This window comes from Botrytis cinerea, chromosome 3 (assembly GCF_000143535.2).
Source record: "Botrytis cinerea B05.10 chromosome 3, complete sequence".
Classification (NCBI taxonomy): Eukaryota; Fungi; Ascomycota; class Leotiomycetes; order Helotiales; family Sclerotiniaceae; genus Botrytis; species Botrytis cinerea.
In genome coordinates, this window is record NC_037312.1 from 2,538,600 (window position 1) to 2,565,539 (window position 26,940).

Here is a 26,940-nt window from a genome sequence, read left to right on the forward strand (position 1 = left end):
CACCCTACAAAACCCAACCCAACCCCACGTCCAACCAACCAATCACACACCCACACCCTCTAGCTTCCCCTAGCCTCCTCTCCATCTCCATCTCCATACAGCATACAGCATACAGCAAAAATAGCCGAGACGAATGCAATTCAACTCCGTCATACCTACCTAGTCCTAGTCCTAGTACCTAATCAACGCTTCACATTGCATTTCCCCATTTCCCCGTTTCGCACAAATCCCATAAATTGAAAAAAATTAAAAACCCCCAAAGAGAACGTGTGAAAATACGCACACAAAACCTTCTCAGTTCTCTCGAATCCACATTCTCTTTCTTCATTTCTCCATCTTCTCTTCTCTTCTCTTTGTACACTTCATATACAATACCATATCATCATATCATATCATATATCTACATTGCACTGGCAATTTCCCCTCTCCGACAAATACTCATTCATCTTCATCTTCATTCTCACCCTCTCTCAAATATCCATCATGTCATCTCACTCCATCCCTACATCATCCACTTCAACCCACCTCCTCGCCCTTATTCCCCACACGTCACGTCCAACATATCTTCGTCCTCCTCATCCCTTCCCCCTTCATCTTCATTTTCATCCTCGGAGCTAAAGCCCGCCTACGAGACCCATTACTCGCACTACATCGTAGCTTATACTACGACATGGTTCATCTGCGTCGTACCTGGAAAAGCCTTACCTACCTACGCCGACTTACCCCCTTCGACAACATACGAAGAGAGGAGACTGCATGCTGGATGCCGATAGCAACGTCAACGCCCCCTGATCTCAGTCCTTTGAGAAGCGTATACTCGCCCGTTTATTGTGCTCCTCATCCCATCTGTTCTCATACAAGGTAGTGAGTGAAGGGGGATAGTGGTCAGTAAGCCCAACAGCCTAAGAAACGCCCACATACGAACTTATTCATCTACCGAAAGCTCTCGAAAACCACCCCCAACCTACCTATCGCACACCCACACCCTGTGCACCTACCTACCCACATCTAAAAAAAAACTATTCGGCTCAAACTCTTTCAGATCACACAAAGTACACCATGAAGAAAACAAAATTATAGAGTGGGTAATTATCTGGTATTTATCAAGCCATTCACCTCCGCAACAAAAGTTTTTTGAGATGACAATCTATCTAATCCACCAGAAAAGCGAGTCCTATCTAAAAGTCCTTTCTCAGCTTTTCTCTTTCCACTAGCTCTCCCACCAAAAAGCCAATATCGACACATCCTTTGCGTTCCTATAATAAAACTTGTCGATATATTCAAGAACAAAGCTTCTTCCATGATGTTCGATCCTCCATAAGCAATTGTGTGAGTAGTATGTCCGAGAAAAAGAAAAAAAAGAAAACTAAAGTGTATGACTACAAGTGGAGGTCATGCCAACCTCCAACCCACTCCAAATCACCGAGATCCGACTGCTTGTCCTTCCGCTTGTCCTGATAATGGTGATCTCGGCCCTTGGCCCGCGCCCATGGACATTCTCTGCCCTTGTCTTTACTAACAATATTCGATTTAGTATCCCAAGCACCTGTACCGAAACCAGTGAAACCTAATCCAACGTTCCGGCGTGGAGTACTTTGGGTCTTCCACGCATCAATAGATCTTTCAGAGTCTGATGCTCCGGCAAATGCCCTTCGACGATCTCCGAGCGCAGACCACTTATCGAAAGCAGTCCTCTTTGAGGGTGGTGAATAACGAGGTGAGTTTTGTTGAGTAGGGGTGTCGTGGAAAAAGAAGCCATCGGGCACCAAATCCTCATCAATATCGTGAGCCACTGTACGACCAGGTGCCACTCTTGGGATATTGACAAATGATGAGGTGTGAGGTTCCAATGGAGATCTGCCAGCCTTATCATCATTGGTCTTGCTCTCGTGGCTCCAAGTTCGCGAGTTAGCCTCTTGACGGGCTTGGAAGTGGTTGTCGAGCTCTTCTTCTTCTTCTTCCATCTCTTCGTCCCAGAGATCACCCCAACTCTTGGATACCATGTCGTTCTTCTTGCCAAAGACTGATGCCATAGATGGCAATGGGATTGGCTTTGCCATGGCGATTGGCAGGGATCCAGAGATGGGGGTGAGACTAGCCTTTGGAGGACTAGACTTCATGTGGCGGCGGATGGCTAGAGATTGCATCGAAGTTCCAAGAGAAGAATCAAGGATTGATTCCATTGAGGGAGTTTGTTCTCCAATGGAGAACCAATCCTTGTTGCTTGTTTCGGAGCCGGGGAAGAGGTCCTCTGAGTCATAGTCTTCATCTGGAATGGCAGAGAGCTGGCGGAACTGTTGAGGTGGGCTGGCGTGCAATGCCTTGGCCCAAGGGAAAGATGCACCCGCATCGAGTTGAGGGCTTTGGATGGAAGGTGTACGCAATGGCTCACGGTTTGAGCTGGGGATACCACGTCGATCAGCAGAGCTGAAGTCATCGGCGAACTCATCAAATGTTGTAAAGCTAAGTACACGCTCAATGGCCTCACGAGCAGCGGCAAGTGACCTCTTTCGAGGATCGAGGCTCATGCATTGAGCAATAACCTCATATGTATCTTGTGACATTGTTGGGAAGACATCAAAGAGTGATTGCTTGTCTCGAGTGAAGTCGAGGAAAAGCGGGTCAGACTCTGTAGGTGTTGTGAAAGGGTTGCGAGAGAACAAGATGTTCAACAGACAGATGCCAATGGCCCAGACATCGGCTTGCTCTGGAGAGTATCCTGCGCCAGCAGAGTCATACTGTTCTGGAGACATATAGCGGTCGCTTCCTACGGTGGTTTCATATGACCACTTCTCGGAAGTTGCAAGGCCAAAGTCACCAAGCTTCATCTCTCCTGATTGGGTAAGGAAAATGTTTTCGGGCTTGATATCACGATGGTACATGCCCTTGCTGTGAATGTATGCAACAGCATCGATAAGTTGTAGCATGAATTGTCGGACATGTTCCGTTTCGAGAGGGCCAGTGCCATTTCGAATAGCCTCATAAAGGTCACCCCTGGAGCAAAACTCCAGAACGATGTACACATGAGCTTCGGTCTCGAAGGAGTGGATGAGGTTGACGATGTTTGGGTGAGAGCCAAGTCGAGCATGGCAGGATAACTCTTCAGAGTGTTCATCGATGGCAAATGACGAGTCGGCGTCTGTCATTGTGGCAGATTTCTTGGTCAAACACTTGATAGCAACGGTTTCGTTGGTAATTAGGTCCTTCGCCATGAAAACCATTCCAAATGAACCATGGTTGAGGGGGGATATCGTTTCAAAACGTCCATCAAGGACGACTCCGTCGTAAAACTTCTCTCTTAAGCACTCCATTGTTGGGATGAAGGGTTGAAGTAGTGAAGTATGAGTGAAGAAAGAAGTGTGAAGGTCGAATAGGAGTGAAGTGTGCAAATTAAATAAATAAACTTAAAAACAAAAGAGCAGCTTTGAATACTGTTACAACCGAAATGTTTTTGGGCCCTGAGAGGTAAAGAATCGAGAGATACAAGTGGAATTCGTAAAAGCTTTTGTCTTCTCTAAACAAAGTTGATGGTGGCACAAGGAGAGCTATGCTCTTGATGATTGTCGGAGTGAATAAATGAGGTTGTAGTTCGATCTGAATGAAGCAAGGCGATAAAAGGTGTATGGGCAATAAAAACAAACTCGCAACGCTATATAAATGTATCCTAACCGCCGATAAAAAAAGAAAATGATAACTGGTGAATAACTCCGGATCGTAGAAGTAGGGTGTTCAGAGGCTCATAGGGGTATTTCGAATACGCTTTGACAAAAGAGATATATTGAATTTGTTCGTTAAATGGGACAAAGAAGAGAGACTTGAGGTCTGGTAATAAAATAGAATAAGGAAAGAGTTGAAAATCGTTATGCTGACATAGGAGTCAGACGTTGATAGAACGAGTGTCTGAGGTTTCGAAGGTTCCTCGAGTAGTACGACTTAACGCACGGGTGGATTGAGGGGTGATGTCGATTTGGTGGGTCGAATCAATAAAGCAATCACACAATTGAAGTCAATCAATTGTGCAATATCGAGAAAGGGTGGCGTGCTGATATGGTAGAGCAGATGCGATCAATGACTTGCACAGATCGGGAGTGAATGATCTTGCAGCAGAAGACTTGGGCGGCGTGTGTATCACAGATCGGAGATGATCAGGTTGGCTATCGTGATAAACGCTTCAATGTTGACTTGGAACTCATGTGTTTATTTTGGGTTATTTGTAGAACAAGGAAGTAGAAGATATGACTCTTCTTCTGCCAATGTTCGAAATTGTAGGTTGACGACAAGAGGAGCTCGTTGGGAGGTAAATCAGGAGAGAAGGATGATCGATCAAGAGGTGGAAGAATGCGGTTGACCTTTGATGAAGTTGATGATTACAACAGGATCTGCAAAGCCTTGTGAATGTGCGGGAATGTAGTTGTTGCCGTGGTAGCAAGCAGTGTGACGCAGAACGAAACAAGTGATGGTGGTTGGAGCTTTCTCAAAGGAATGGGCGATGGAAAGGGAGAGAAGAGGGTAGAGTGTTCGTCAAGAGTTGGAAAGGGTGGCTCGGTCGGGATGGATTGATTGTTGATGAGTTATGAAGTCGAAAGTATAGAAAGAGGAGAAGAGGTAAAAGAGAGGAGGGGGGAAGGGAGGAAGTTAACTGCGAACGACGATGATTGTAGCCAGTATTGTCGTACGCACATATGTGGAGTTGAAGGTATGAGGTGGATGAGTCGGGAGGTGGAAAGGCAAAGAAAGAGTAAGTAGGATGAGTCGAAGGGAAGGGAACAGTAAGCGAAAGCAAAGGCCGGTTTTTGGAGTGGGTGGAGCGGGGTGTAGGGATATCGAGATGAGGTGTCTAACAAGTGTCTTTTTCTTGCCAGGGGTCTCCAAGGAATGGAAAATGAAGGAACCTTGTTGCAGGCTGGAGAGGAGAGATAAAGAAAGAGGCAAGCGATAAATAAATAAATGAATAAAGTTGCGGCTAGAACGAGACGGGGGCAGATGTGTAGATGTGGCTGTTGGAGAGGGTCTCTTTTGCTGGGAGGGAGTGTGAAGCGTGTGAAGCGTGTGAGGGCGTAGATGTAGAGATGGATGTGGGTATAGAGATGGGTGCAGATGCAGATATGGATATGGATATGGATATGGATACAGATACAGATACAGATATGGATGTATAGATAGATAAGTAGAGAGCAAGCAAGTGGTGCGTGAGGGAATGCTGAGGGAATTCGCGAGTCGTAGATAGATAGACCTAGGGATCTGGGAGATTGTGCCCACCCGGTATGTATTGCGTGTATATATTGTTCGTATCTATTCGTATTTGTTCGTATTTATCCGCAGTCCAATGCTGTGATGTATCCCAACACAAGATGTATCTCTCCGTAGGTCAGGTCCTGCAAGAACTCGCTGTCCTTCCTGTTCTGTATGTAAGAATCCGCGGCAATTGTTTATAGGGAACCCGTCGCAGATCTTTTTCTTGCGTGATATTACTTGGTGTGAGATGAGCACAGTACAGGTTTGTGCGAGATAACGTGTCAAGCAGAGTTGGAGATCGATAGCCGTATGGGCGAGCTTGACGTCGGGAAGAAAAGGGAGGGGAGGGGAGGGGAGGGGAAGGGCCACGGATGCACCAAATAAGTTTCCAAGTCAAGAAGACACCAAGCATTCGACCGGTATTCGCAATAGGCTTGGTGGGCTCGGTATGGCCCTTTGACTTTCAATTTGAATGACTATTATGGTGGTCCATCGAAGGTTCGCGAGGTTCCAGGTTGAAAGTTTGAAGACTAATTGGATCACTTGGGTTCCTGAATTTTCTCGTACATGCAGAAAATGTGCTCAAGTGACCCAAGTTTCAAACGGTGCAATGTATGAGATGACTGGCAGGAGAGCAAAAGAGGCGAGGCGAGGCGAGGCGAGGCGAGGAGAGGAGAGGAGAGGAAGCAGAAGTGAGGGTCGATTTCATTGACTCGGTCCTGGCACACGGTACAGTAATAGCATCCAATATATCAAAGGATTGATTGATTCTCTTGCAGCATCTATCTACACATATCCATCGTTCCATATTCCCGTCATCGTCTTTGCCATGCGCTTCTGATTGGATTCGCAGCGTCTGTCTGGCATGTATCTATACTCTGTCTGGACGTGACCCTTATCATTTGATGTCGACAAAGAAACGACGAGGAGGGGGGCAACCTGCTTGCTGCTGTTCACTTCACCCCAGATTTTCAGTGGGATGCGTACACACGCGCTCAAGCCTCCAAGCTTTCCAAGTCTAATGATTAATTCTCAACCAGTCATTCATTCAATCCACACCCCACTCTTTCATTCTCCCACTCTCTCGTCTTCTCTCAACCCACGCCTTTCCTTTCTCTAGACAATGTTGTCACCCGCAAGCCCAAGCCTTCTGGTGAAAAATCACGACTTGGCCGTCTCCGGTATAACATTGATGATCGATCGCTCAAAGGAGTTTCAAAGGAAACAAACCCTTGACATTCCAGGGTTGCAAGAAAGAATCGCTGGAAAGCAGCAGCAGTTGCCATCAGCCACCACATGCCCAAAGAGGCTTACTCCCGTGAATTCTACACCCAAAGTCGCTATGCTTATCCAATCGTTGCAAGAACTTGGAGACATCTCATCACTAACGTCTTGCTGCTCTTACATGGTTCTATCGGCTTCTTTCCTTGGAACGCCTCATGAGGACACAATTGGTTGCTAATCTCAATGTCACAAAAGCCCATGAATAACTAATCTTACCTTTATGCACGCCCCTAAGAAATGCATGCATTGCATTACCGTCGTCTGCCCACACCACACCATCTCTCAGGTCACACATAGCAGATCTAAGCCAATACTTTGGAAGAATTCCAGTCAAAGAGAGGGACTTTACCGCCTTTTACTGTGCCTTCTTTGGCGCTCTCAAATGATATCTGTCTATCTGTCTTTACGCCCTCAAGCTGGGGCAAATACCGTTACCATTGGTGATTCTAGATTAGCATTAATCGAGAGATTATAGGCTGGGCTTTGGCAAGAGAATGACGAATATGGCGAGTGCCTTGGCTGTTCCCATTCATTCAAATCCACTGCTACGATCTTTTATGTAACTCCGGAGTCCGTCTCTAACTACCTGCTAGGAAAAGGCTCTAAAGCTGTTGTTGAGGTTCGAGAAGGCTATGTCGGCAATAGCGAAGCTAAATTTAAACACGTTTTCTACTTGAACGTCTGGACTCTCATGGATGAAGCCAGATGACATAAATTCTAAAATTCGTTGAGGATTCTGGAAGGAATTGGTCAATGGCTTCCGAAATAACTACCAGGATACACATCATCAGTCATCAAGAGTGATGTTATGACTTGACACATTAGGTATCTAGAAGGCCACAAGACAGCTAACTGTAGCTGGCTGTACAATGTACTCGTGGTGGAATGACACAACCCGATCTGGGGGTTTCTCGCCTGTGGAATGTGCTTCGAAACCGTAATAAAAGCCATAAGAACACATAAGTCAGTACGGAACTCGCAATCCTCTGAGTGATTCATCGTAATTTCACAAAGCAGAAACACAAACAGGACACATAAGCCAGATGCCAGATGCCAGATAACTCAGATGCATTCAAGGGGAGGGAAAAGCTTAGTAACAGGTTAGATAACCCGCCGCTGTCAGACAGACAGACTACAAACCAAGCCTTTACGGTAAGATAGCGCTGCTTCCGATATTCCCAAATGGGTGGCACACAGCTGGTACCTGAGGTCAAAGGTCCAAGGTCGTGTGACCATCTAGTTGGATTTTGGAAGGACAAAGAATTATTTCGGCCACTGCTGCTGTTGTTGTTGTCCTTGTTGTCCTTGTTGTTCTTGTTGCCATCAGGGACAGCGCGATTGAAAACGTCACGGCAGAGGCGAAAGAACTTGGTTTGGCCCAGCCTCTTGTTTTCTTGCATCATCCGGTAGATCATGACAATGGCACATCACACCAAATCATTTGAGATGATGATACACGTATACTACTGCTCTACATACTCCATGCTGCATTCTCCAACCCAGTGACATGCTTTCCATTACTGCACGTAACGGCCTAGCTTGCCTCCAAAGGTAACTTACAGGGTGCTCATTTCTTAATTTAGCTTGTAGGACATTCCGATGTTGCTCTCAACCCTTATCACGTTCGACAAAGGGGGCGATTGGCCGCAATGGTGTGGAAAATCACCCCATCCATTGCTCAGCACATGAAGCACCAGACAACATCTTGGTAATGCGGATGGATTGGCCTCTGTCTCGGTTCGTGTTGCAGTGGTGGTAATGTTGGCAATGTTTTCAATATTTACGGCGGTCTCCGTTTACACTTCTCTGCTTCCCTTGCCCGTTCTGATGAGACCCAATTCAAGACTGTGTGAAGATGGGATCTTTGCATCAAGACCAGAAACCAAGCCCGAATCGACATGACTCTCCAGGCAAATCAGCAGACTCGCAAACTCTCCACAGAATATTGCGTATTGCACCCTCTCGTTTGAAGATCCTCTTCTTCTTCTCTCACGGGGGCATTCATCGATCGTTGATCTTGAAACTCGCGCTTATGTACTCGTCCTGCTGGAAGGCTACCTGCTACCTGCTACCTGCTACCCACTCCATCATTCGGATGTTTTATGCACCGAATATCAAATTGATACACGTACTCTCTCTTGTTTCCCCCCGCCGTCCTGTTTTCCGGATCCGTTTCTGGGCGGTACCTCTCCCAAATTATTCGCAGGAAGGTTAAGATCTTACATGGTGAGGCACGGCTACGCTACCCTGAGTATGGATGTGAGCATGTAGGGATGTAGGGATGTCACAAGTATATTAATACACATCATTGTTGTCGTCGTGGGGTAATGTGATGGGTCGCACAGGGCGAATAGCTGGGATGCTTTTTGCTCCTTCGACTTTGGAACTGCTCTGGTGGGTGACTTGTGTCTGTTTATTGTTACGACTATCGAGTCTGTGAGTGGTAAAAGACGAGTGGTTTCACTGGGGGATCGAGACAATTCAACTGTCTGTCCTGTCTCCGTCGCTATCAACAGAGGAATGCCAATCTGCCCATCCTTGATATCGACAGCGTCATTTAATCTATTATCCTTTGTGTTTCGTGGAAAAAGGCACATCTTCATTTTAACCGTATCATGAAAGATTGAATCATTTCCCTGCACCCTCACCTTGCTTCCAATTCCAGACGTGCCGGTTCGTACGTCGAGCGCCCTGTGCAGCGCCTGTACTCAAAGAGCACTGCACGAAATGAATTACCGTTTGCTTCAAGAGACGTATGATCGACGACCCTTTCCGCCGATGTCTCCATATCTCACTAGTCGCTGCTCACTAGGGAAGATGTCGTTCGTTGGGAATGACATGCTATGTCATGCCATGCCATCCAGGAAAGCCTCCGAAACTCTCCCTCAGATATAGTATGATCTACTTGACAGACGCATCTTTCTTTTGATATCTCACCCGAGAAACAGACATCCACCCTTTGAAATCTCGCATATCACGATGCTTCGCCAGCTTTAGAATGAGAGCGTCTGGAAAATGGAGTCCAGTGATTGGATTTTCATTTGAGATTGAAACATTTAATCTGTGTGAAATACACCATGGCTTGAAACAGCTGGGCGGTAATTAAGTGATTAAGGGTATTTATTACATGTCTTGGGGGGTTATTTGCTGGACTAGAGTGATTGGATACATACATACATACATACCTAGGTATATCGTACATGAATAATAACAGGTATGTGCCGATATGCACATACATACACACATATACGCATTTACATAGCGACGTGAATGGACATGAATGTACATACATGGTGTTCATCGTGGTATGATGTATTACGGTATCAAAGAGAGAAGGTCCAGATGGCCCAGAGAGCCCAGAGAGCCCAGAGAGTCCATCTTCTTATCTCTACTCGAGCATGTGCTGTGATGAAATGGAAAACTCAAAATCCGAAGCTTCATAGTGATTGACTGGATGTCCCCATTTTGGACCGTCATAAAGCTCTTAGCTCAGCTCAGCTCAGCTCAGCTCAGCTCAGATAGGAAACACTTCCACGCTTTATTTATTATCTGTATCTTTATCATTATCATTATCATTATCGCTATCACACAATTCTTATCGCCCCCACAAAATAGCTGCATGTTAACTTTTTGGGTGCCCACTGCTTCCCCCCCTCCCCCCTCGCCCCCTCCCCCCTCCAGCCCCCCCCAGTAAACACGCGACTTTTTCACTATCGTCCCCATCGCGTCGCATCGCATCACTTCGTCCTTTTCTAGTCTGTCCCGGTGTTCCTCATCTACCCCACAGATTCCGCCAATAGCGGCATATGGATACCGCTTCCAGAATCCAGGGAAAGAGATCAAGGTCACATTGGAGAAGGAGAGGATGGTGAAAAGTAAGACGCTGCCTGTCATCACTGTCATCGCGATGATTTCAATCGTTTTCCCTGAGAGAGAAAGCAGCGGTGAGGGGGGGGGGTACTTGAGCGTGAAGATGATGAGAATGTTGGATACGAGAGAAGGAATAGAGACTGACACGGTACACACACACGCACACACCTATATGTCGGAGAACCGTCTATATTACCTCTCTCGCTACAAGTCTACTCTCACCCCTGACCAGGAAGCTATCATTAGCAAAGTCCTACCTGACTCTCGCCATACAGGCGCCGTGCAGATTGAAATTCTATGCTACCATCGATATCTTCTGGTACTTACTTGACACGCAGCGTATTGTTAGAGTATACATTCCATGGTCCGAGTAGCCCCCAACCAAGCCATATATGTCTCTTCGTGGATATGTAGCTATCATCAAATGATAGTATCGGTTTCCATCTCCCACTCCGGGGTCCCCCATAGCTTTATCGACACACTTGAAGCTCCAAAATGGGTCTAGATATCAATCTGTCCTGTCACTCGTCCCATACATGTGTGCCTCTCTAGCATGCATGATGCATCACGGGAAACTAAGGACATGTACCTGCCATGCCTCCAACGTGAGAGTGTCCCTGGGTAGGACGGACATGATTTACCATACTTCGTACTTTATTTAGTGGTGGCCCCAAGAGTGTATGCACTTTTCAATGAACCGCGGCTGGAATTTGTTTGGGGGGCTTTTTGTTTTTTGTTTTTTGTTTTTTGTTTTTTGTTTTTTGTTTTTTGTCTTTTGTTGGTGAAACTTGCTCTTTCGTGAATTCGAATGGGTCCATTGAACGGTATGAAACTGAATCAGATATTAAGTAATGGTTATGGAGTGGAGTTGATCGATTCACACCCACCGCCCACCTCCCACCACCTTGTTTCGTTTTTGGTAAGTGGGGGGTGTATCCAACATCCCACACTCGGTTCAAACCCAAGAGGTGAATGTGATCAATTGCAAAATTTCAGAACAGGTCGAACGTCTTGGTCTCTGGCCATTCACAAGAGAGAGGAAGCCCATCATCCCTTCGTAACTTGTTATATCTTCACCGCCATCATCATTTCAATAGAAAAAAAGGTGACTGCCTGACCTCACTCCTCGATTTCCCTATGCTCGCTGCCAAATCCGGAACATTCTCAACAAGACACAGAACACGTTCCGCGTCCCTACATGCGACTTATCCCATATCGTCGTCCTATCTCCAGAGTCCAAACCTCGTTGCCGAAAATCCCCGTTTGCTAACTGCATGAAGCCTTTGCCCACAGAGCTTTTCCCGAATATTACAGCATAGGCGTGTATCGTGCATGAACAGCCTGAATTCATCCATACGATTTACGAACCAAGAACGTTGGCCTGAGGGATCCAAGCAGGACGGGTGAGAAGCCAAACCCACCATCTCGACGAATCACATTCTCGAATTCGTCCTCGATTCTTCCACCCTTCCACCCTCGTGCATAAAGAACGGAACGTGCGATTCCTGGCAAGTGTACTTGGTAGTCTAGGGTCGATCTTTGCCAGCGCGCATCCACGCATTGCCCAAGTCCTTACCATACATCCAAGATTACGAAAGAAGCTTGCGAGAGTTCACCGCTATCTCTTTCGACCTCGGGGCTGACTCTTTTTCAATATTGTATCGAGGGAGGGAAGAAGAGGAATTCATCTAGAAGGATTCCCGACGTGACAAAATGGAGGGCAAACCACGAGTTAAGGTGGTATTGTTGGATATCGGTGAGTGATGAAAATTTTTCACTCGGGGTTTTACGGTTCCTATTGTTACTGTTCCTGCTTCTCTACACATCACCCGTCCGCAGAATTTTCCCGGGAATGGAATCTTCGGATTGTGATGGATCACGTGGGTAAGATTGGACAATGGTGGTGTAGTAAACTTGGGGAGGAAATGAACATTCGTTGGAAAAGGCTGATGGATTCATTCTTCTTCTGCAGAGGGCACGGTGTGTCCGATTTCTTTCGTCAAGGATATCTTGGTAGGTTAACAATTTCCTAACTATCCCTACTGGTCAATCTTTCAGTAGTCTATGCATTAAGTCATGAGTCGCATATTCTTTCCCTTCTCTCTTGCAATGCGCTTTACGCGAAACAGGTAGAGTTACCTTGTTGGTCTAGTTACCAGTCAAATTCAACGGTTCCGATTGTGACGATCAATCACTGTCTCGATGATATGTGCCTTTACATCTTTACACAGCTGCGGAAAACTGTTGTACTACGTAAGCTCCGGCATGCAAATATCTTGGGGGCAGGAAATGTGATTTGTGCATAGTCATGTGAGACTTGTGATGAGCTGTCGTGTTACCAGCGCTCTGTCTTTCGATGCTGCTACCCCGCTATCATTGGTTGGGATGGCAACGGGCAAGATCGTCATTATTTGCAACATTGACGTTAAATCAGAGGATAGTGGTCGAGGAAGATAGAAGAGAGAGGATAGTTGAATCGCAAGTGTGATGGCATCTACGTTGAGGACAGAATGGAGTGACACTAATGCAAATGGTCGTCTGCCACGTTCTAAACGAATCTGTATGGTCAATCCAACGTACAGATCAGCGTTCATATCATTTGCGGGGAAGAGCCAACTCTTATAGGTGCCTATCTATGTATGATGGGTTGGTTGCACCGTATCCCATCAATGATCTCACTCTTTAGCATCGACCTTCCGTTTCGTTTTGTTTTACTGCAAAGCAAGCCCCAGCCCCCCTGAATCCGGAGTCCCACCCATATACATGATACTGGCTTTACCCCGCCATTAGCATGCCGGTACCCGATACATTTGAAACATGTATTTCTATGTATCAATGCGTTTGTCGGATTAGCACATCTGGCGGGAACTTTTCCACATCACCTTGTGCCACGAATTTGGACAGCAATGCTCAACCACTGACCACTCCATTAGTTCCCATACGCTCTCGCGGCTCTACCAGAAACACTCTCCACTCAATGGGACTCTCCATCCTTCCTCCCTTATCGCTCTGCATTTCCACCTGAACACGCTTCTACCCCTGACGCACTCCTTTCTCATGTCCGCGACCTCATGGCTCAGGATCTCAAGATCCCATACCTCAAATCTCTTCAAGGGTATCTCTGGCTTCGTGGTTATGAATCGGGTGAATTGAAGTGTCCACTTTTCCCAGATGTATACCCAGCGTTGAAGAAGTGGAGAGACAATGGGGCGAAGATTTGTATCTACAGTAGTGGAAGTGTGGCAGCGCAGAAGTTGTTGTGGAGATATACGACCGAGGGGGATTTGAGGAGTTGCATTTGGAATGGGCTTGAAGGAGATGATGGAAGAGAGCTTGAAGGCGGGTATTGGGATACCGTTAATGCGGGGCTGAAACAGCATATGGCGAGTTATGAGAAGATAGCCAAAGCGAATAGTGCGTTGGGTGAGGTGGGCGAATGGTTATTCTTGAGCGATAACATTAAGGAGGTGAGAGCCGCAAGGGAAGCTGGAATGAAGAGCTTCGTGGTGGTCAGAGAGGGGAACGCAGAGGTCACTGCGGAGGAGAGGGAGGGGCAAGTTCTTGTGGAAAGCTTTGCAGAGGTTGAGAAGTGGGTTGAGGTTACTGCCGACAAAGCATGATGGTGATGGTAAATGAAATCATCATCGATCATGTATAACGAAGCAAAAGTCTTTCTATCAGATCCTCTTTCCCTTGTGTCAATGATTGTTACCATGTGCTGTTTGCCCTCCCGTGGCGTAATGTCTGTATCGCACTCCGAGCTCCGTTTACTATTCATCATTATTCACTATCCTACAATTTATGATATGTTCAATACTTCACCTTCTATCAAAAATATCTGCTAATCACCCCTCATCATACATTCATCACACATCATAAACTATCTCTTCCCACCCCTCATCCCCCATCCCTCCTCAAATCACCACACGGCACTGATCGATCCCCAAACGAATCAATTAGATGTGGAAAATCCTTCTATCAATATCGAGAAACAAGCAGCTAGGATCTTGAATCTTGAATCCTTTCCACATTTGAAAAGTTGCAGGTGTTCGAAATGCGTAGATTATTGTGTGTGTGTGTATGTACGTACGTACGTATGTATGTATGTATGTATGTAAGCATCATCCCCATCAATCTCGCTCTTCTGCATAGTTGAACTGTTGTTTTTGGCGTGTGGGAAATCCTGCCTGGGTTCTCTGTGTCTGTGTGTGTGTGTGTGCTTTTTTCTGTCTGTTGGTGGGATGTATTTCCTTTCTTCTGCGCTTTCGCTTTCGCTTTCGCTTTCTTCTCTGTTCTTTGTTCTTTGTTCTTTGTTCTTTCTTGCTCGCTTGCTTGCCTGCTTGTTAGGCTGTGGAAAGTGGAAAGTGGAATTTGTTTGCTCGGGTTTCGCTGGTAGAGTGAGTTTATGTTATGAGAGAGGAGTAGTGCCAATTTCGATGCTGAAGTATATCGTGTATTGTGTATGAGTTTGAGTATTGTTGGGCTTGGGCTTGTTTTGAGATTGGGGTTGAGAAGAGAGGTCTGGGTTGGATGATTAGGAATGCTGTTGGGAGTTGGTGTCGTTGAAGTTGGGAAAGGGGGAAAGGGGGAAATTTGGAAGTCGAGAGATTGTGGTAAGGGTTCGGTTGTTGCTGAAGTATATTGTATATTGTATGTGGGTTTGAGTATTGTTGGGCTTGTATTAAGATTGAGATCGAAGTGAGAGCGTTGGGATGAATGGTTAGGATCACTGTTGAGGGTTGGTGCCGGTGAAGTTGGAAAGGGGCGAAATTGGGAAGTAGAGAGGTTGTAGTGAGGGATCGGAGGCTGTTTGGGAAGTGGAACGAGTATGTATGTATAGAATTGTAGTGGGAAGAACGGGGGAGTTGAGATACTTCAATGGTTGTGGTTGAAGGATGGTAAGGATATCAATTCAAGCGGAATGTCTCTGTAAGGGGTAGAGAGTACGGTATGGTGATGGGATGGTATCTTGGCTTACAGCTGGATGAGCTCGATTGGCAAGAGGCCTCAAGGTATGTGTATCGTTGTGTTGATCCCATCATGCGCTGACTTTCGATAGTGCGATCTTTCCTGCGAAAATACAAAGTGTTCGAAATTTGGCTTTTGCAGAGTCTCGAAGTCGATGGGATCTAGAGATTAGAATAGAATATAGATGATTGATCTTTCAGATTGGCATCAGGTACTTACTCTCAGCGGATGAGTTGATCTAGACAGATTTGCCAGAGCATTCCAGTCAGAGAAACTCAACGCTCCAGAAATCACCCGTGGGGACCGGCAACAGCGGAACAATGCTGTTTCTTCATTCTCCATCTATATTATGGCTGTTTTCTCATTCTTCATCGATGTCATCCCTCTGCCCTCCGTGGCAACTGCGAGATGTTTCAATGGCAATGAAAGCCTAATCCTCTCGTGGGTTGCAGCCCTCGGTTGTGTCTCCTTTGGGTTTGGAAATGACTCGTCGATTGCTGAGAATGACTGCTTTCAAAAAAACCAACACGCTAATTGCGTTGGAAATAAGCACGAAAATTGGTATTGCACGAAGCGAAGAGAATCTGTTCACCAATTTTAACAATATTGAAAAGTGAAAGTGTGGATAGGAGGCGATAAGATTGGGTGTCCCGGCGGCAAAGGTCGACTTGGTGTACATGACTGCATAATAGGTGTACACTGTAAATAGCAGGTACAAGGAGGTAATTGACCGACATATCTTGATGATATAAATAGTGCGAGATAGCAAGGCATATCCAGTTCAAACCCCTTTTCATTTTTATACACTGTGGACGAAATCTACAACAAAGGGACCCCCAAGCTATTGTTCCACCATTACAAATATCCACATCTGTGTTCTCCACGCCGTCGGTACTTTGTCGGTATTCTGCTGAAGGTTTTTATCTGGACCTTTGCGACGCGTAAACTTTAATATTGAAGTTTGGTCTCCGCTGCAATATTTGCTTTAGGACCCATCGATTCAACATGGTAATCGGGTAGCTCTACAGATCGACCGTCTTCCCTACTTAACATTTTCTCTCTTTTCAGGTTCAATCTACATTAAGAGAGGTGCTCACTGGCTTCACATACATTAACCCGTGGTGGAGTCTGAACAGATACAATTTGGTAGTTCTGGCTGGCCAGACCGAGACGATGATGAATGGTACAATTGGTTCACCGTAGTTGCACAAACTTAATACTGTAACAGCCTTAGGTGTCTGATTCATGGTAGTCGATGCAGAGATAGCTGTGAAATCGCGAAAGCAATGAAGTCTCTCCTTTAGGCTTCAACGTAACATTCCAGAAATTCAAATACACAAGTGCTGACAATCGATTCGCGTATTTTAGAGGTAGCAGGTGATAATCCAATAAAGTCACATTCATTCATATTGATTCCATGAGTCTTAATCTCTTTCACTGGGCCATATGCTTGTCCTTGAGCGCTACGCTCGGCATAATGAATGCTTAATATATGAACTTGAAAGACATTGTGCTGAATTGATTCGCTAGTTTCATCTCCAAAAAGTCACAGCTGTATGTAAAACGTTGTGCTTACTTTGCATATTAAGAACATATGTGTTTGAGTAGCTGCGAGGACTTTGAGCAGATACAGAGAGTGAGTTGTCGATATCGTGAATAGGAGATTTTGAGACCCGGATGACATTCCAACAATGATTATGTTTGGATTTCCGAATACAGCAAAGACATCTATGCCACGACAAGCGCTGAATTCATATAGAATATTGATGATATTGAGAGTATTATAATCACTGAAAATTTCAAGGGGAAAGCAGAGTCGGCTTTTCGGATTCACAATGCTGCCTGGATCATTGAGAAATCCCTGCAGACGAGCTACGTCTAGGAGACAGCAATCATTGCACGGAAGAAACTTTACAAGTCATTCATAGAACACAAGATTTGTTGCTTCAAAGGCCCGTATGAAACATACGGGATTCTTCTCATGTCGAAAATTGGCCTAGCAATTTGTGGGGTCAAATCAAGAATGAAGGTAAACGAACCGAAAAGAGTGAATGGCTTTCTCAACAACCCTTCAGAAGATCATAAATGAGATGGAGCGAGGAGCGCATTAGCGTATGAGGCAGCGAGCTGTGGTTACATTGCGGTTAGGCTGTATGGAGATTTAGGAAGGTCGTGGCTGGGCATGAGTGGGACCTTGCGGTAGAGGATTTAAACATTTAGGATGGTATCAGGTGGAAGAGGAGATCCGAGATAATGGTTCGAGTAGACGGAGTGTGAGTGGATACGAATATAAGCATAAGTGGGAATGCGAAAGGAGAAAGTTTGACTTCATGGAAATGTACCGAATTAAAAAGTTGAAAGCACAAATCAACAGAACTAGAAAGACGAATGGAAGAAAGTGAGTGAGGAAGACATAGTGGTCCGTGTTCTTTCTCTTATACACGAGAAGAAAGTATTGCTATACGCACAGACTAATGGCGGTCCGTACCGTAGCGCGGGAGCTAAACAAGCGAGAATTTAAGGAGGACGGGATTCGATTCAACTGAATTTGCCGCCGTTAATATTTGTCAGTTCCTTCAAGTCCATTTGCACGAGAATCAAGTACCGAATGAGGCTTGCATGTTAGCGCGTTGAACTTTCTCTATCTTCTTTGGATGGTATTGTGTACCTACTTGGAAATGGTAAGACTAAATCGAAATTATGGAGATGCTTGAATTGGGATCTTACTTAGATGAATATTGAAGTGCTTTGCGGATGACTTAAAAGTGATAACAAATCAAGTATATCTATCCCAAGGCTCATAGCTCTCAGCGACCTTTGATCCTCTTGAAAGCACCATGCATCAAAACTTCCTCGATTTATAAAATATTACTAATAAAGCTTACAGTTTAGGTTCTTGGGTATACCGAAAATCGAACCACAATAGCGTGTCTAAAGACATGGGGGCGGCGAGGGTATCAAAATAAAATATGCAGCCCCACCAAGAAAGAAACATCGTGACTGGCCGATAGTGAGAAATGACGCGAAGAAATTTTTCTTGAAACGTGATCCACCATACATCTTTAAAATGGGTTTCTGTGTATGGAATGATGCATACGAATGTTCACATAAGCATTGAGCTTGAAGAGAAGCTGGGGCTGTAACCTGAATTGACGATCTGCGGCGCAGAATTAATTTCAGTAGCGCAACATTTGTACATGGATATTATGTATTTTCAGAAGCATTGCGTGTGACAAGCCGGAATACCTCGCCCGGCATGCAATTATACATTGAGCCATGAGACCAGTTGGTATGGCGAATCATCATCATAATCACTGGAATTTTACGCCACATTCAAGATTCAGAAGAGAAGGTAAGATCGTAGAATGTCGGTCAACAAAGTCTATGCCGCATCTCATGCACCTGCCCAAATGAAGAACGCTCTTTGTTACGGTATCGTAGCCATCAGGCAGCAGTAGATGCGATAGAGCTGGTGTGACAATTAACTTTCGCTATCAAGTACATCTAGGTGTGGTATCGCAAACAGCTTTTTTCGGCAGGTCACACACCTAGATAGCTAATTTGATATACCACAGCACTTTCTCGACCAGCTTTAGTGGGGACCTCATGTAGACGTGGCGTTCCGAACGTGTTACACAGGATCTAAGTTCTTGTGCGACGTTTCGATGCCTCCGTTCATGCAGTCTAATTTCAGATCGAAAGATTGCAAGTACCAGTGCTACGTGACCTAGATTTTTTGGCCGTCGATTTTGGAACGACCATGGATTGTAAGTTCACTGATCCACCATGATTAATGTCAGAATGCCAAGCGCTGGGAGTATCTGGAGTTTGAAAAGTATGTGCCTTGAATTTTAAGATCGAGCGTTATTGTGCTTACCATTGTGTTATCCCCATTCTCACTGTAGTATGAACCCAACCGAAGTAACAATTCTGGTTTGATCGCTTAAGTAAATAGTTCCGTGGCTTATGCAAGCAAGCTCTCTCCTATCATCCATGTGTATGACACGCTCCAAATCTGCAGCAGGTCCATGCTAGTGTCATCCTTTTCATGCCCAATATGTCGGATATGAATTTTTGAGGAACATGCGTAATACAAAGACGGAGCTATGCTTGTTATTCTTGTTATCTTTAGCTTGGTGGGAGAGAGTGAAAGAAGTTAAACCCTCGTCACTACAGAAGGAGAGTCTCTATGGCACCCTCAGTGGACTTTCGGTAGGAACGAATGAAGTCAATGTTTAAATACCCTTGCCTTGTAGACCAGTCCGTTTACCTAAGTGTCCTTCCAAACGTCGCGATACTTTGCCCACTCCTCAAAACCTGAAAAGTCAGTCGCTTTTCAGGTATGTGAACAAAAGTGACACTCACCTAGTTGTTTTAGTTCGTCCACATCATTTGCTACGCCGTCATAAAACATTCTCCTCATACCTTGCTGGTATAGTTTCTTGATACAAGCATCAATCAATTCTGGGCCTATTGGCTCTTTTCTCTGTGCTTCGGACCAATTAGTACCAAAAGACTTATTACAGTAAAGCAGCTTAGATCACTTACGAGAAATACATATGCATGTTACTCCACCAACATCATGGCCAATCCGCCCTGCCCATGGTAAATTAGAAGATATGGAGCTGCCACAAAATGGGGTGTACGTGAGCGCTGTTGCAATGATCTGATCTCCCTCCAGACATATGATAATATCCTTTACGTTGGGCCCGTTCATTAGAGCAAAGTATTGATCGAACCATCCCATGTTACCTTGTTTTATAGATGATTCCTCGACCAAATGAAGTACCTCAACCATGTCATCTTGTACACTCTGCCGATACTGAAATCTCTCTTGCTGTTGATTTTGCTGATATTTCCATTTGGTAAAGTCTAAAATCAGATCATACACACGTTGTCCCTGACCTCTTAACTCCTTGTTGAGTGTCCAACCTCTTCGGCGGAACCACTCGTCATTCGCAGTCAATTCTGGGGATGAAGAAAGGGGTGGCCCGTACAACAGCCTTGGAAAGATGCTCCCCAGATGAAGACGAATAACGCCTCGTGTGCCTCTAAACTGTCCAATAGCATGATTATGAAGACTGAGACCAATTCCCTGTCGTCGATAGGTCTTTTCTACCACAATGATCGCTAGTGATGCGATAAGTCTTTCGCCTTCTTGATCGACGTATGAAAGATACGTAGCGCAAAAACCTAAAACTTCGCTGGTTCTTGGGTCCCGCACTACATAATGTTTTGCATAACCTGGGCGGTGAAGTAGGGACACGAAAGCCTCAACATCGATGGAGAACCGGACATCGAAATTGTCACTCCAGAGCTTGAGAACACTTGGTACATCTCTGGATTCATTCCATTGGTCAACAGCCCAAAGCTTGGGTCGAGCTGCCTCCATCATACCGGACGTAGAACTAGTTATCCCTATGTTAGGACTGGGTTCCCGCTCTCCAAAAATTACTGCAGCTGCGGCTTCCATATCTTCCGGCGTGTATCCGGACGTTAAGATGACTGTAGGGAACGGAATCGAATCTTGCTTATTTACTTGATCACTGCATACCATAATGAGGCTAAAACAAGCCCAAAAGTTAGTAGTTATTCATAAGGAAGACTTCCACGGGGATTAAGGATTGACAGTATGCGGGAATACATATGAAATATAAAGAAAGCCTTCGATCAAAGTATGACTTCAAGAGATTTGACATGAAATACTAGATTAGGCGTACCAAGGCTTGTGATCGCTGACTGCAAAGAGGACTTCTGCGATTTCGAACTGATTTTGATGTTCCGGATGATCCACGAAACAAAGTATAATGACATGGCTTCTTTTAATGAAACCCAGATGCGTTGAAGTAATGCCGTTTCTATATTGGTTAGTCTTGACCTTGCCACAGCGAATATTCCAACTACCTTCGTGTATAGGGGATGTGCCGGACTTTGGCGTGTCTCCTGGCCAGAGCCCGTCCCAAGCACTCAAAGGGATCACTGGTGTCTGTAATGTCTTGACTGATCGGCACTACAATTGGAGTTAGAAGTACAAGGACGTCTGATTCGTGAAGTGACCGTATTTTCGACAAGAAATCCGCCGAATCTCTCAATATAGTAGCTGAGGTATTTCCTTCATTTGATTGAATTTCTGATATGTCTGATGAGGTAGAGATGAAATCTTCGTCAGTGTCGCTATATACAGTTAGATCGTCCACTGCAACTATATTGTAGCCAAAAGTGAAGGTGTATACATCGATTCTGTAATATTTCCTGATGCCATATGGGAGGACGACATAGCGTAGCTGAGAACTGTTTTGAAATCAACATTTTGACCTTTCATTAGCGTTTCGCAACTACCTCAAGTTTCCAAGATTGTAACGGCCAAAGGCTAGAGAAGAAGATATAGGAGGGCGTGTACCGACAGCATGGTTGCTCAGCGTTTCTATGGCTTGCTTGATGACATCCCTAATATTCGGTTATTTCCCTGTAAGGTGATAACATAGTATTAAAATTGTTCAAAGATCAAGTAATAGACGAGAGTCCACTTTTACACAAGTGCACAAATACACTGTTCTCTTTGACTCTGACCAAATTAGATTGCCGCCAATGCGAAAAGGGTATGGATTCCATACCCTGCCGCCTGTTAAGAAGGGATAAACTAGTCGATCGAGCGTAGAAATGAAATATCATAGGATGAAGACGAATTGGTGTGACCCCCCTCCCCTCCATAAACCTTGCAGGCGGCGCACGAACCGGGTCATCCGCGTACTGGGCTGAAGAGCAAAACCACACTAGAAATGAAAGGTTGATTCATTAGGAGGTCCAAAACGAGATCTTTTGTTACCAATGAGGCATTACGCGGTGCATCTGTTAATACTATAGAGGCTTTGGAACAACTAACAACAGTTACCAATTTGTTTGGCAGAGGGAATAGTAGCCGCAACCACAAGAATTAATGTGATGCATCAAAACTACCAATGCAGAGCAAATATTTAACAACAAACCGAAGATATTGTAAATGCTTCAGTTCAGTAACCAGAATACATTGAAAGATTTCAGAATTCTTCTTCCTAATTCTGGCCATATTTCTCCCGGCTGCTGAACTGCCGAAGAACATTTGAGTGTTCCTCGTCTTGTATTTCGTAGGTATGAAAATTTCGGCAACTTGAACTCAGGGAATGCTTAGTGTGTGATCAGGGCTTGTGCCTGCATTGCATGTCAAGTAGGGTAAACTAAGGCCGGCCAAGGAGGTCAGCCAATTTTGTACATGCATTCAATCTTTCCATCCTGGCTCCCAGCTGGAACATGAAGATGAATGCTAAGACAATAATCGGATGCTTAGTTCAACGCCATGTTCTCGCCCAAATAGACAATGGATTGAATTTTATAGAATTGTTCGATTGCCCAAAGCAGAGACATAGCCAAGCCCAACCAGGCAGAGAGCTCTTCATGGGCTATGTATAGATCTGGCGTCTGTACATCGCATGTTATAGCGTGATGCTGTACAATGCAGAAATTCAAGAATAACAAAGGAGGTCTGGGGCCATACCACCAGCGCAGCAAGTCGACACTTAGGAGCCCTTCTACTCACAGGTAGAAACTCGTAATGCATTTGCATTCAAAAGGAGTTGCTTGGGGATTGAGTTGCTTCTACCTGCTTCTCGCGGGCATTCCGAAGGAGCAAACCTGTACAACACCAACACATGCTTGACGTTCACCCCGCCTCCCCTTGCACCAAAACGAGGTTGCAGATTTCAAACGATCGACTGCCAAAGAGTGTTTTCATCTGCTGGCACGCGTTTCAAGCGTGGCCCCGTCAGTTCTTTTCTCTCCGATAACAGCAGGGGTGATTCTTTTTGACTATATCCATATAAAGCCTTCTTGAGTATGTGGCGCAATTCTCCCAGCAAAGGGAAATGACTTCACAATTGATGCAATGTAACAACAACAGTATACATTGAGGGCTTGAGGTCCAAAGACTGTGTGGATCTGGCAGAGAAGTCTCGCCCAGTACCAAAGGATGTCGTATGAATTGTAATCATAGCTAGATTGGGATAAGATTTGCCTAGATATGCAGGCTCAATGGTCCAGTTACCAATGACATTGGTGTCTTTGTGGCAGGACAGGAGGCATTTCAAATCATCCTATGTGGAAGATCTTTTGGATTGTTGGTATCCATAGATATGGTAGAAGAAGCGTAGATTGCAAATGGGTGATAATTTCGAGGTTGTGGCGGTCACTGAGAAACGCGAAAGGAGTCGTCAGGGATATGCCATCTATTGGGTTTCGCGCATATTTTGTGGTTACACAATAACCAGGACGAAGCGATGAGGACGATCTTGAGTATATATAGAGACTGTCGATGGCTGGATTTGTGGATTTGAATTCTTTCTATTGCTCTGGATGATTTAGTTATATATATGTAGAAATATTTTGGAATGTTTGTATAGTAGATACCAAAGGGGAAGTACCAAGCGTCCATCTGCATACATATAGATCGAGTAATGCTCACACTGCCTTTACGTACTACTTCCTTTCCCAGCCTTATTAATTGCATAAACATAATCGCTAGAAATGATGACGATGTAGAATAGTAGTCTGCATGCTATTAATAGAGGAACACTTTGTATATAACCAACCCACGAGGAGAAATGTCGAATATTTACACATATAACTAGCTACCAATTAATGCTGTTCTATACTAGGTACGTTTCTTGATTGACTAAAGATGATAAAAAGAATGCCAGTGAATGCGTAGAACAATGAAGTGAATGTACAGTGCATATATATGTATATTCTTTTATTTTATTTTTTCTTATTTTGAAAAGAGAATAAACTGTTATTATTTGAGAAGCTATGTAGGTAAGTCGGGTAATATTCATCCCTTCTTTGATGCCCTTCCAAGTTAATCAGGAAGCAAGAACATCAAAAACACACACACCATATTTAGACTTCTAAAGTCCGGCATTAAAACTCTACGAACAGTCATAGTACTACAGCTACAACGTGTCAATTCAGATATTGACAAGCTATGGAGAGTCCTTCTGGGATTGAATACAATATTGACGTTGATGATATTCTTGATGACTTGGAGAACGGTAGGATCCAAACGCGTCTTACGCGACCACAACCATTACCTACCGCAGATTTATGATAACGAAGAAAGATACTGACAATCAATATAGCATCACGTATTCCTGCCAAGCAACGGTCGGTAAAAGTTTCAAGCCACGTGGATAGATTATGCTCGAGGGCGTATGAAGAAGGGTTATCTAATGCGTCGCTGGAAAAGCTTGTTGACATCCTTACTCTGCCTAACGAGCTCGATCAAGGCAGTATTGGGAACTTGATTAAACATCTCTACCCAGCGAGCAAAGTTCCAGACGCAGTAGTCATCAAAGTAGTGGGAGCCCTGGGTCATGGAAAAGCCAAACCCTCTTATGCAGCTCAGGCCGCATTGTTGAAATGGATAGTCCTGGTCTATGATGTTCTGGAGAATCGGAAGATTTTGTCACAACTTTATGCTGTACTGTTCAATTTACTTGATACTATTGCCCTCAGGTACTGTCCACCCATTTCTAGATTTCTAGATTATGGCATCGCAGCTAACGTTCGCAAGATCACATCTATGTCACGTGTTATCCCTCATCACTCGCCGAAAACACGTTCGACCATTTAGGATCCAAGCATTGTATGTTAGAGCGAGACACTGTATAAAGCTATGCTAATTTTCCTACAGAATGCAATGGACAAGAAAAGCGGGTCATGATCCAGCTCTGGTAGGACTTATGAGAGTATATAAAGATTACTATCCCGAGGTCATCGTAGGTGATGTGACTTCCGGGAGGGCTTCAGTATTCACGGTAAGTTCTCACAAATTTCTACTTATAGCTCATGTTTTAATTTTATTAGCATCCAAACCGTGAGTGGCGGGAAAGGCTCGGCAGGATCCAAGAAGATCATCTTCAGAGGACAGAGGACACGCTTGTCTCTACTCATCAGAATTTTCGCATATCCCGAAAGACTGCCAAAGAGAGAAAGCACGGGCTCTTACCTGAAGTACATACATCCTATGCCCAAGATGTAAGTTCTCGTTCCAAAGCTCGCGGTCAGTTCTAACCAGCTACAAGACTTCAATCACACTAGAGGAAGTCGGAGATGTGGATGAATTTATTCAAAAGCTTGAGAAGATCGAGCTCCCAAACCAATTAGTGGCTAGTATTCATGACCCTCTGCTTCAGAAGTTGCTGCATCTCAGGTCTTCGGAGACTACGCTGCAACGCATAGATTACTGGCTTCTGGCTTTTTTCGAAGATCAGTTAGAGAATGGCCGGTCCTCCGAAACGCAAATAGCAGATATGCTCGAGCTTATATTACAATACACTAGATTCACGAAGGTCGGTCGGATTACAAGATATTGCTTCGTTCTACTAACATATGTTAGAAACTGCCTTCGGCGTGCTTTTCGTATTTGGAATCTTTGCTGCCTTGTTGGAACGGTATCACAAACCGTGATATAATTTTAGAGTTGTTAAGCTATACTCCCATTGGTTCCTTTGACGGTATGCCACAAGTCGCACAATATGTTCAAGACTAATCGAGCAGTAGACCTCTACCAAAACATATTCTCTTTAGTTGAAGATGCTGTTATAGATGGCACTCACGAGTCGCAGCTTGCTCTCCTCAGATTTTACACAGCTTTGCTTAGCAAGTGGAACCTCAGCTTGCTCTCAGAGATTTCACCCTCAACAAACTACGGTATAGACATAGCCGCGCTGGTAAATCACGCCAATCAGCTGGCTGTTGCAATACTGCAACAGTCTTCCAGTGTTTCCACTCACTCAAACATTCTTGATTTTTACGAAGCGAATGCATTCCTAATATCTCACCCAGCTATAACGTCTAAAGTCCGGATAGCTATCCCCCCGCCTCAACTTGTTTACACACTCTTCTTCAGCTCCAATTTATCGATCATCTCCCGCATATGCAATATCCTGGCCCTCTACAAGAAATCTCTCGAGATGGCCACGGCCTCACGCACAGGTTCGACTGTACTTGGCAATCAGTCATATCCCAAGGAATACGTCAATCGATTCAATGGTTTTCTGATGGATATCTGCAATTGTTTGTGGAGATCACGAGCTTTCCTTACAGAAGATGTGAATGCACTGGGCTGTTTACTCCCAGAGCAGACGATGGGGGTTTTGGCTGCTTACATTGGCAAGCTAGAAAAATCCCTTTCGCTCAACTCCCTATTCAGTATCTCGTCCTCGCCAGCAACATGCCATCTTGCCATTACATATGTGAGGGAATTAGAGGACCAAGCCGAAGATAAAATTGACGTAAGACACGCTGGACCAGTAACACAAATTTCTTTGAAGAAGCTTAAAGATGACGGTGGGTTGTCTGTATCGTGGCAAGACTATAGATTGGCCGTCTTGAGCTATTTGGAGCGCAAAGGTTTCCCTGGGGCTGGAGAATTGATGTACAACACTATGAAGCATCTCATGGCTGCTAGACAAAATTCCGCATAGGACCCGCCAACAAGAATGCAATGCATGTTTTACAACGACCTCATAGAGTACCAGCGTCAAGACATAC

At 44.8% G+C, this 26,940-nt stretch overlaps 4 protein-coding genes across 6 annotated transcripts; 2 read left to right on the forward strand and 2 right to left on the reverse strand.

Annotated features, from left to right (window-relative positions):
- Positions 1 to 1,060: 1,060 nt before the first annotated feature.
- Bcksp1 lies at positions 1,061 to 5,562 on the reverse strand. The gene has a single exon (XM_001545935.2). The coding sequence runs from the start codon at positions 3,309 to 3,311 to the stop codon at positions 1,380 to 1,382; it is 1,932 nt and encodes a 643-aa protein (XP_001545985.1). The 5' UTR covers positions 3,312 to 5,562; the 3' UTR covers positions 1,061 to 1,379.
- A 6,540-nt stretch (positions 5,563 to 12,102) lies between these two features.
- Positions 12,103 to 14,009, forward strand: BCIN_03g07540 (hypothetical protein; the record flags this gene model as incomplete). Of its 2 annotated transcripts, XM_024698286.1 has the most annotated exons (3): positions 12,103 to 12,145; positions 12,362 to 12,402; positions 13,323 to 14,009. In XM_024698286.1, 3 exons carry the CDS (start codon positions 12,103 to 12,105, stop codon positions 14,007 to 14,009), a joined length of 771 nt encoding a protein of 256 aa, XP_024547930.1. The 2 variants fall into 2 exon arrangements, with proteins under 2 accessions (XP_024547930.1, XP_001545990.2); XM_001545940.2 differs by lacking the exons at positions 12,103 to 12,145; positions 12,362 to 12,402 and having other exon boundaries at positions 13,298 to 14,009.
- A 4,671-nt stretch (positions 14,010 to 18,680) lies between these two features.
- BCIN_03g07550 (hypothetical protein) lies at positions 18,681 to 21,838 on the reverse strand. Of its 2 annotated transcripts, none has more exons than XM_024692157.1 (7): positions 21,591 to 21,838; positions 21,262 to 21,531; positions 21,078 to 21,215; positions 19,906 to 20,921; positions 19,723 to 19,848; positions 19,235 to 19,674; positions 18,681 to 19,133 (listed from the first exon to the last, which is right to left on the reverse strand). In XM_024692157.1, exons 1-6 carry the CDS (start codon positions 21,677 to 21,679, stop codon positions 19,628 to 19,630), a joined length of 1,686 nt encoding a protein of 561 aa, XP_024547931.1. In that variant the 5' UTR covers positions 21,680 to 21,838; the 3' UTR covers positions 18,681 to 19,133; positions 19,235 to 19,627. The 2 variants fall into 2 exon arrangements, with proteins under 2 accessions (XP_024547931.1, XP_024547932.1); XM_024692156.1 differs by lacking the exon at positions 18,681 to 19,133 and having other exon boundaries at positions 19,196 to 19,674; positions 21,591 to 21,648; positions 21,697 to 21,838.
- Positions 21,839 to 23,992: 2,154 nt separating this feature from the next.
- BCIN_03g07560 (hypothetical protein) lies at positions 23,993 to 26,926 on the forward strand. Its single transcript, XM_024692158.1, has 9 exons — positions 23,993 to 24,201; positions 24,261 to 24,437; positions 24,525 to 24,900; positions 24,959 to 25,030; positions 25,079 to 25,202; positions 25,252 to 25,422; positions 25,470 to 25,736; positions 25,784 to 25,901; positions 25,948 to 26,926. Exons 2-9 carry the CDS (start codon positions 24,371 to 24,373, stop codon positions 26,871 to 26,873), a joined length of 2,121 nt encoding a protein of 706 aa, XP_024547933.1. The 5' UTR covers positions 23,993 to 24,201; positions 24,261 to 24,370; the 3' UTR covers positions 26,874 to 26,926.
- Positions 26,927 to 26,940: the final 14 nt, after the last annotated feature.

Bases quoted from the DNA above. Each gene is read 5' to 3' on its own strand.
- Bcksp1 (XM_001545935.2), bottom strand. From the start codon at position 3,311: ATGGAGTGCTTAAGAGAGAAGTTTTACGACGGAGTCGTCCTTGATGGA.
- BCIN_03g07550 (XM_024692157.1), bottom strand. From the start codon at position 21,679: ATGAAAGGTCAAAATGTTGATTTCAAAACAGTTCTCAGCTACGCTATG. The intron at 21,532-21,590 runs GTATACACCTTC...AACTGTATATAG, and splicing joins GGAAATATTACAGAATCGAT to CGACACTGACGAAGATTTCA. The intron at 21,216-21,261 runs GTAGTTGGAATA...TAACCAATATAG, and splicing joins CACATCCCCTATACACGAAG to AAACGGCATTACTTCAACGC.
- BCIN_03g07560 (XM_024692158.1), top strand. From the start codon at position 24,371: ATGGAGAGTCCTTCTGGGATTGAATACAATATTGACGTTGATGATATT. The intron at 25,203-25,251 runs GTAAGTTCTCAC...TAATTTTATTAG, and splicing joins GGAGGGCTTCAGTATTCACG to CATCCAAACCGTGAGTGGCG. The intron at 25,737-25,783 runs GTCGGTCGGATT...AACATATGTTAG, and splicing joins AATACACTAGATTCACGAAG to AAACTGCCTTCGGCGTGCTT.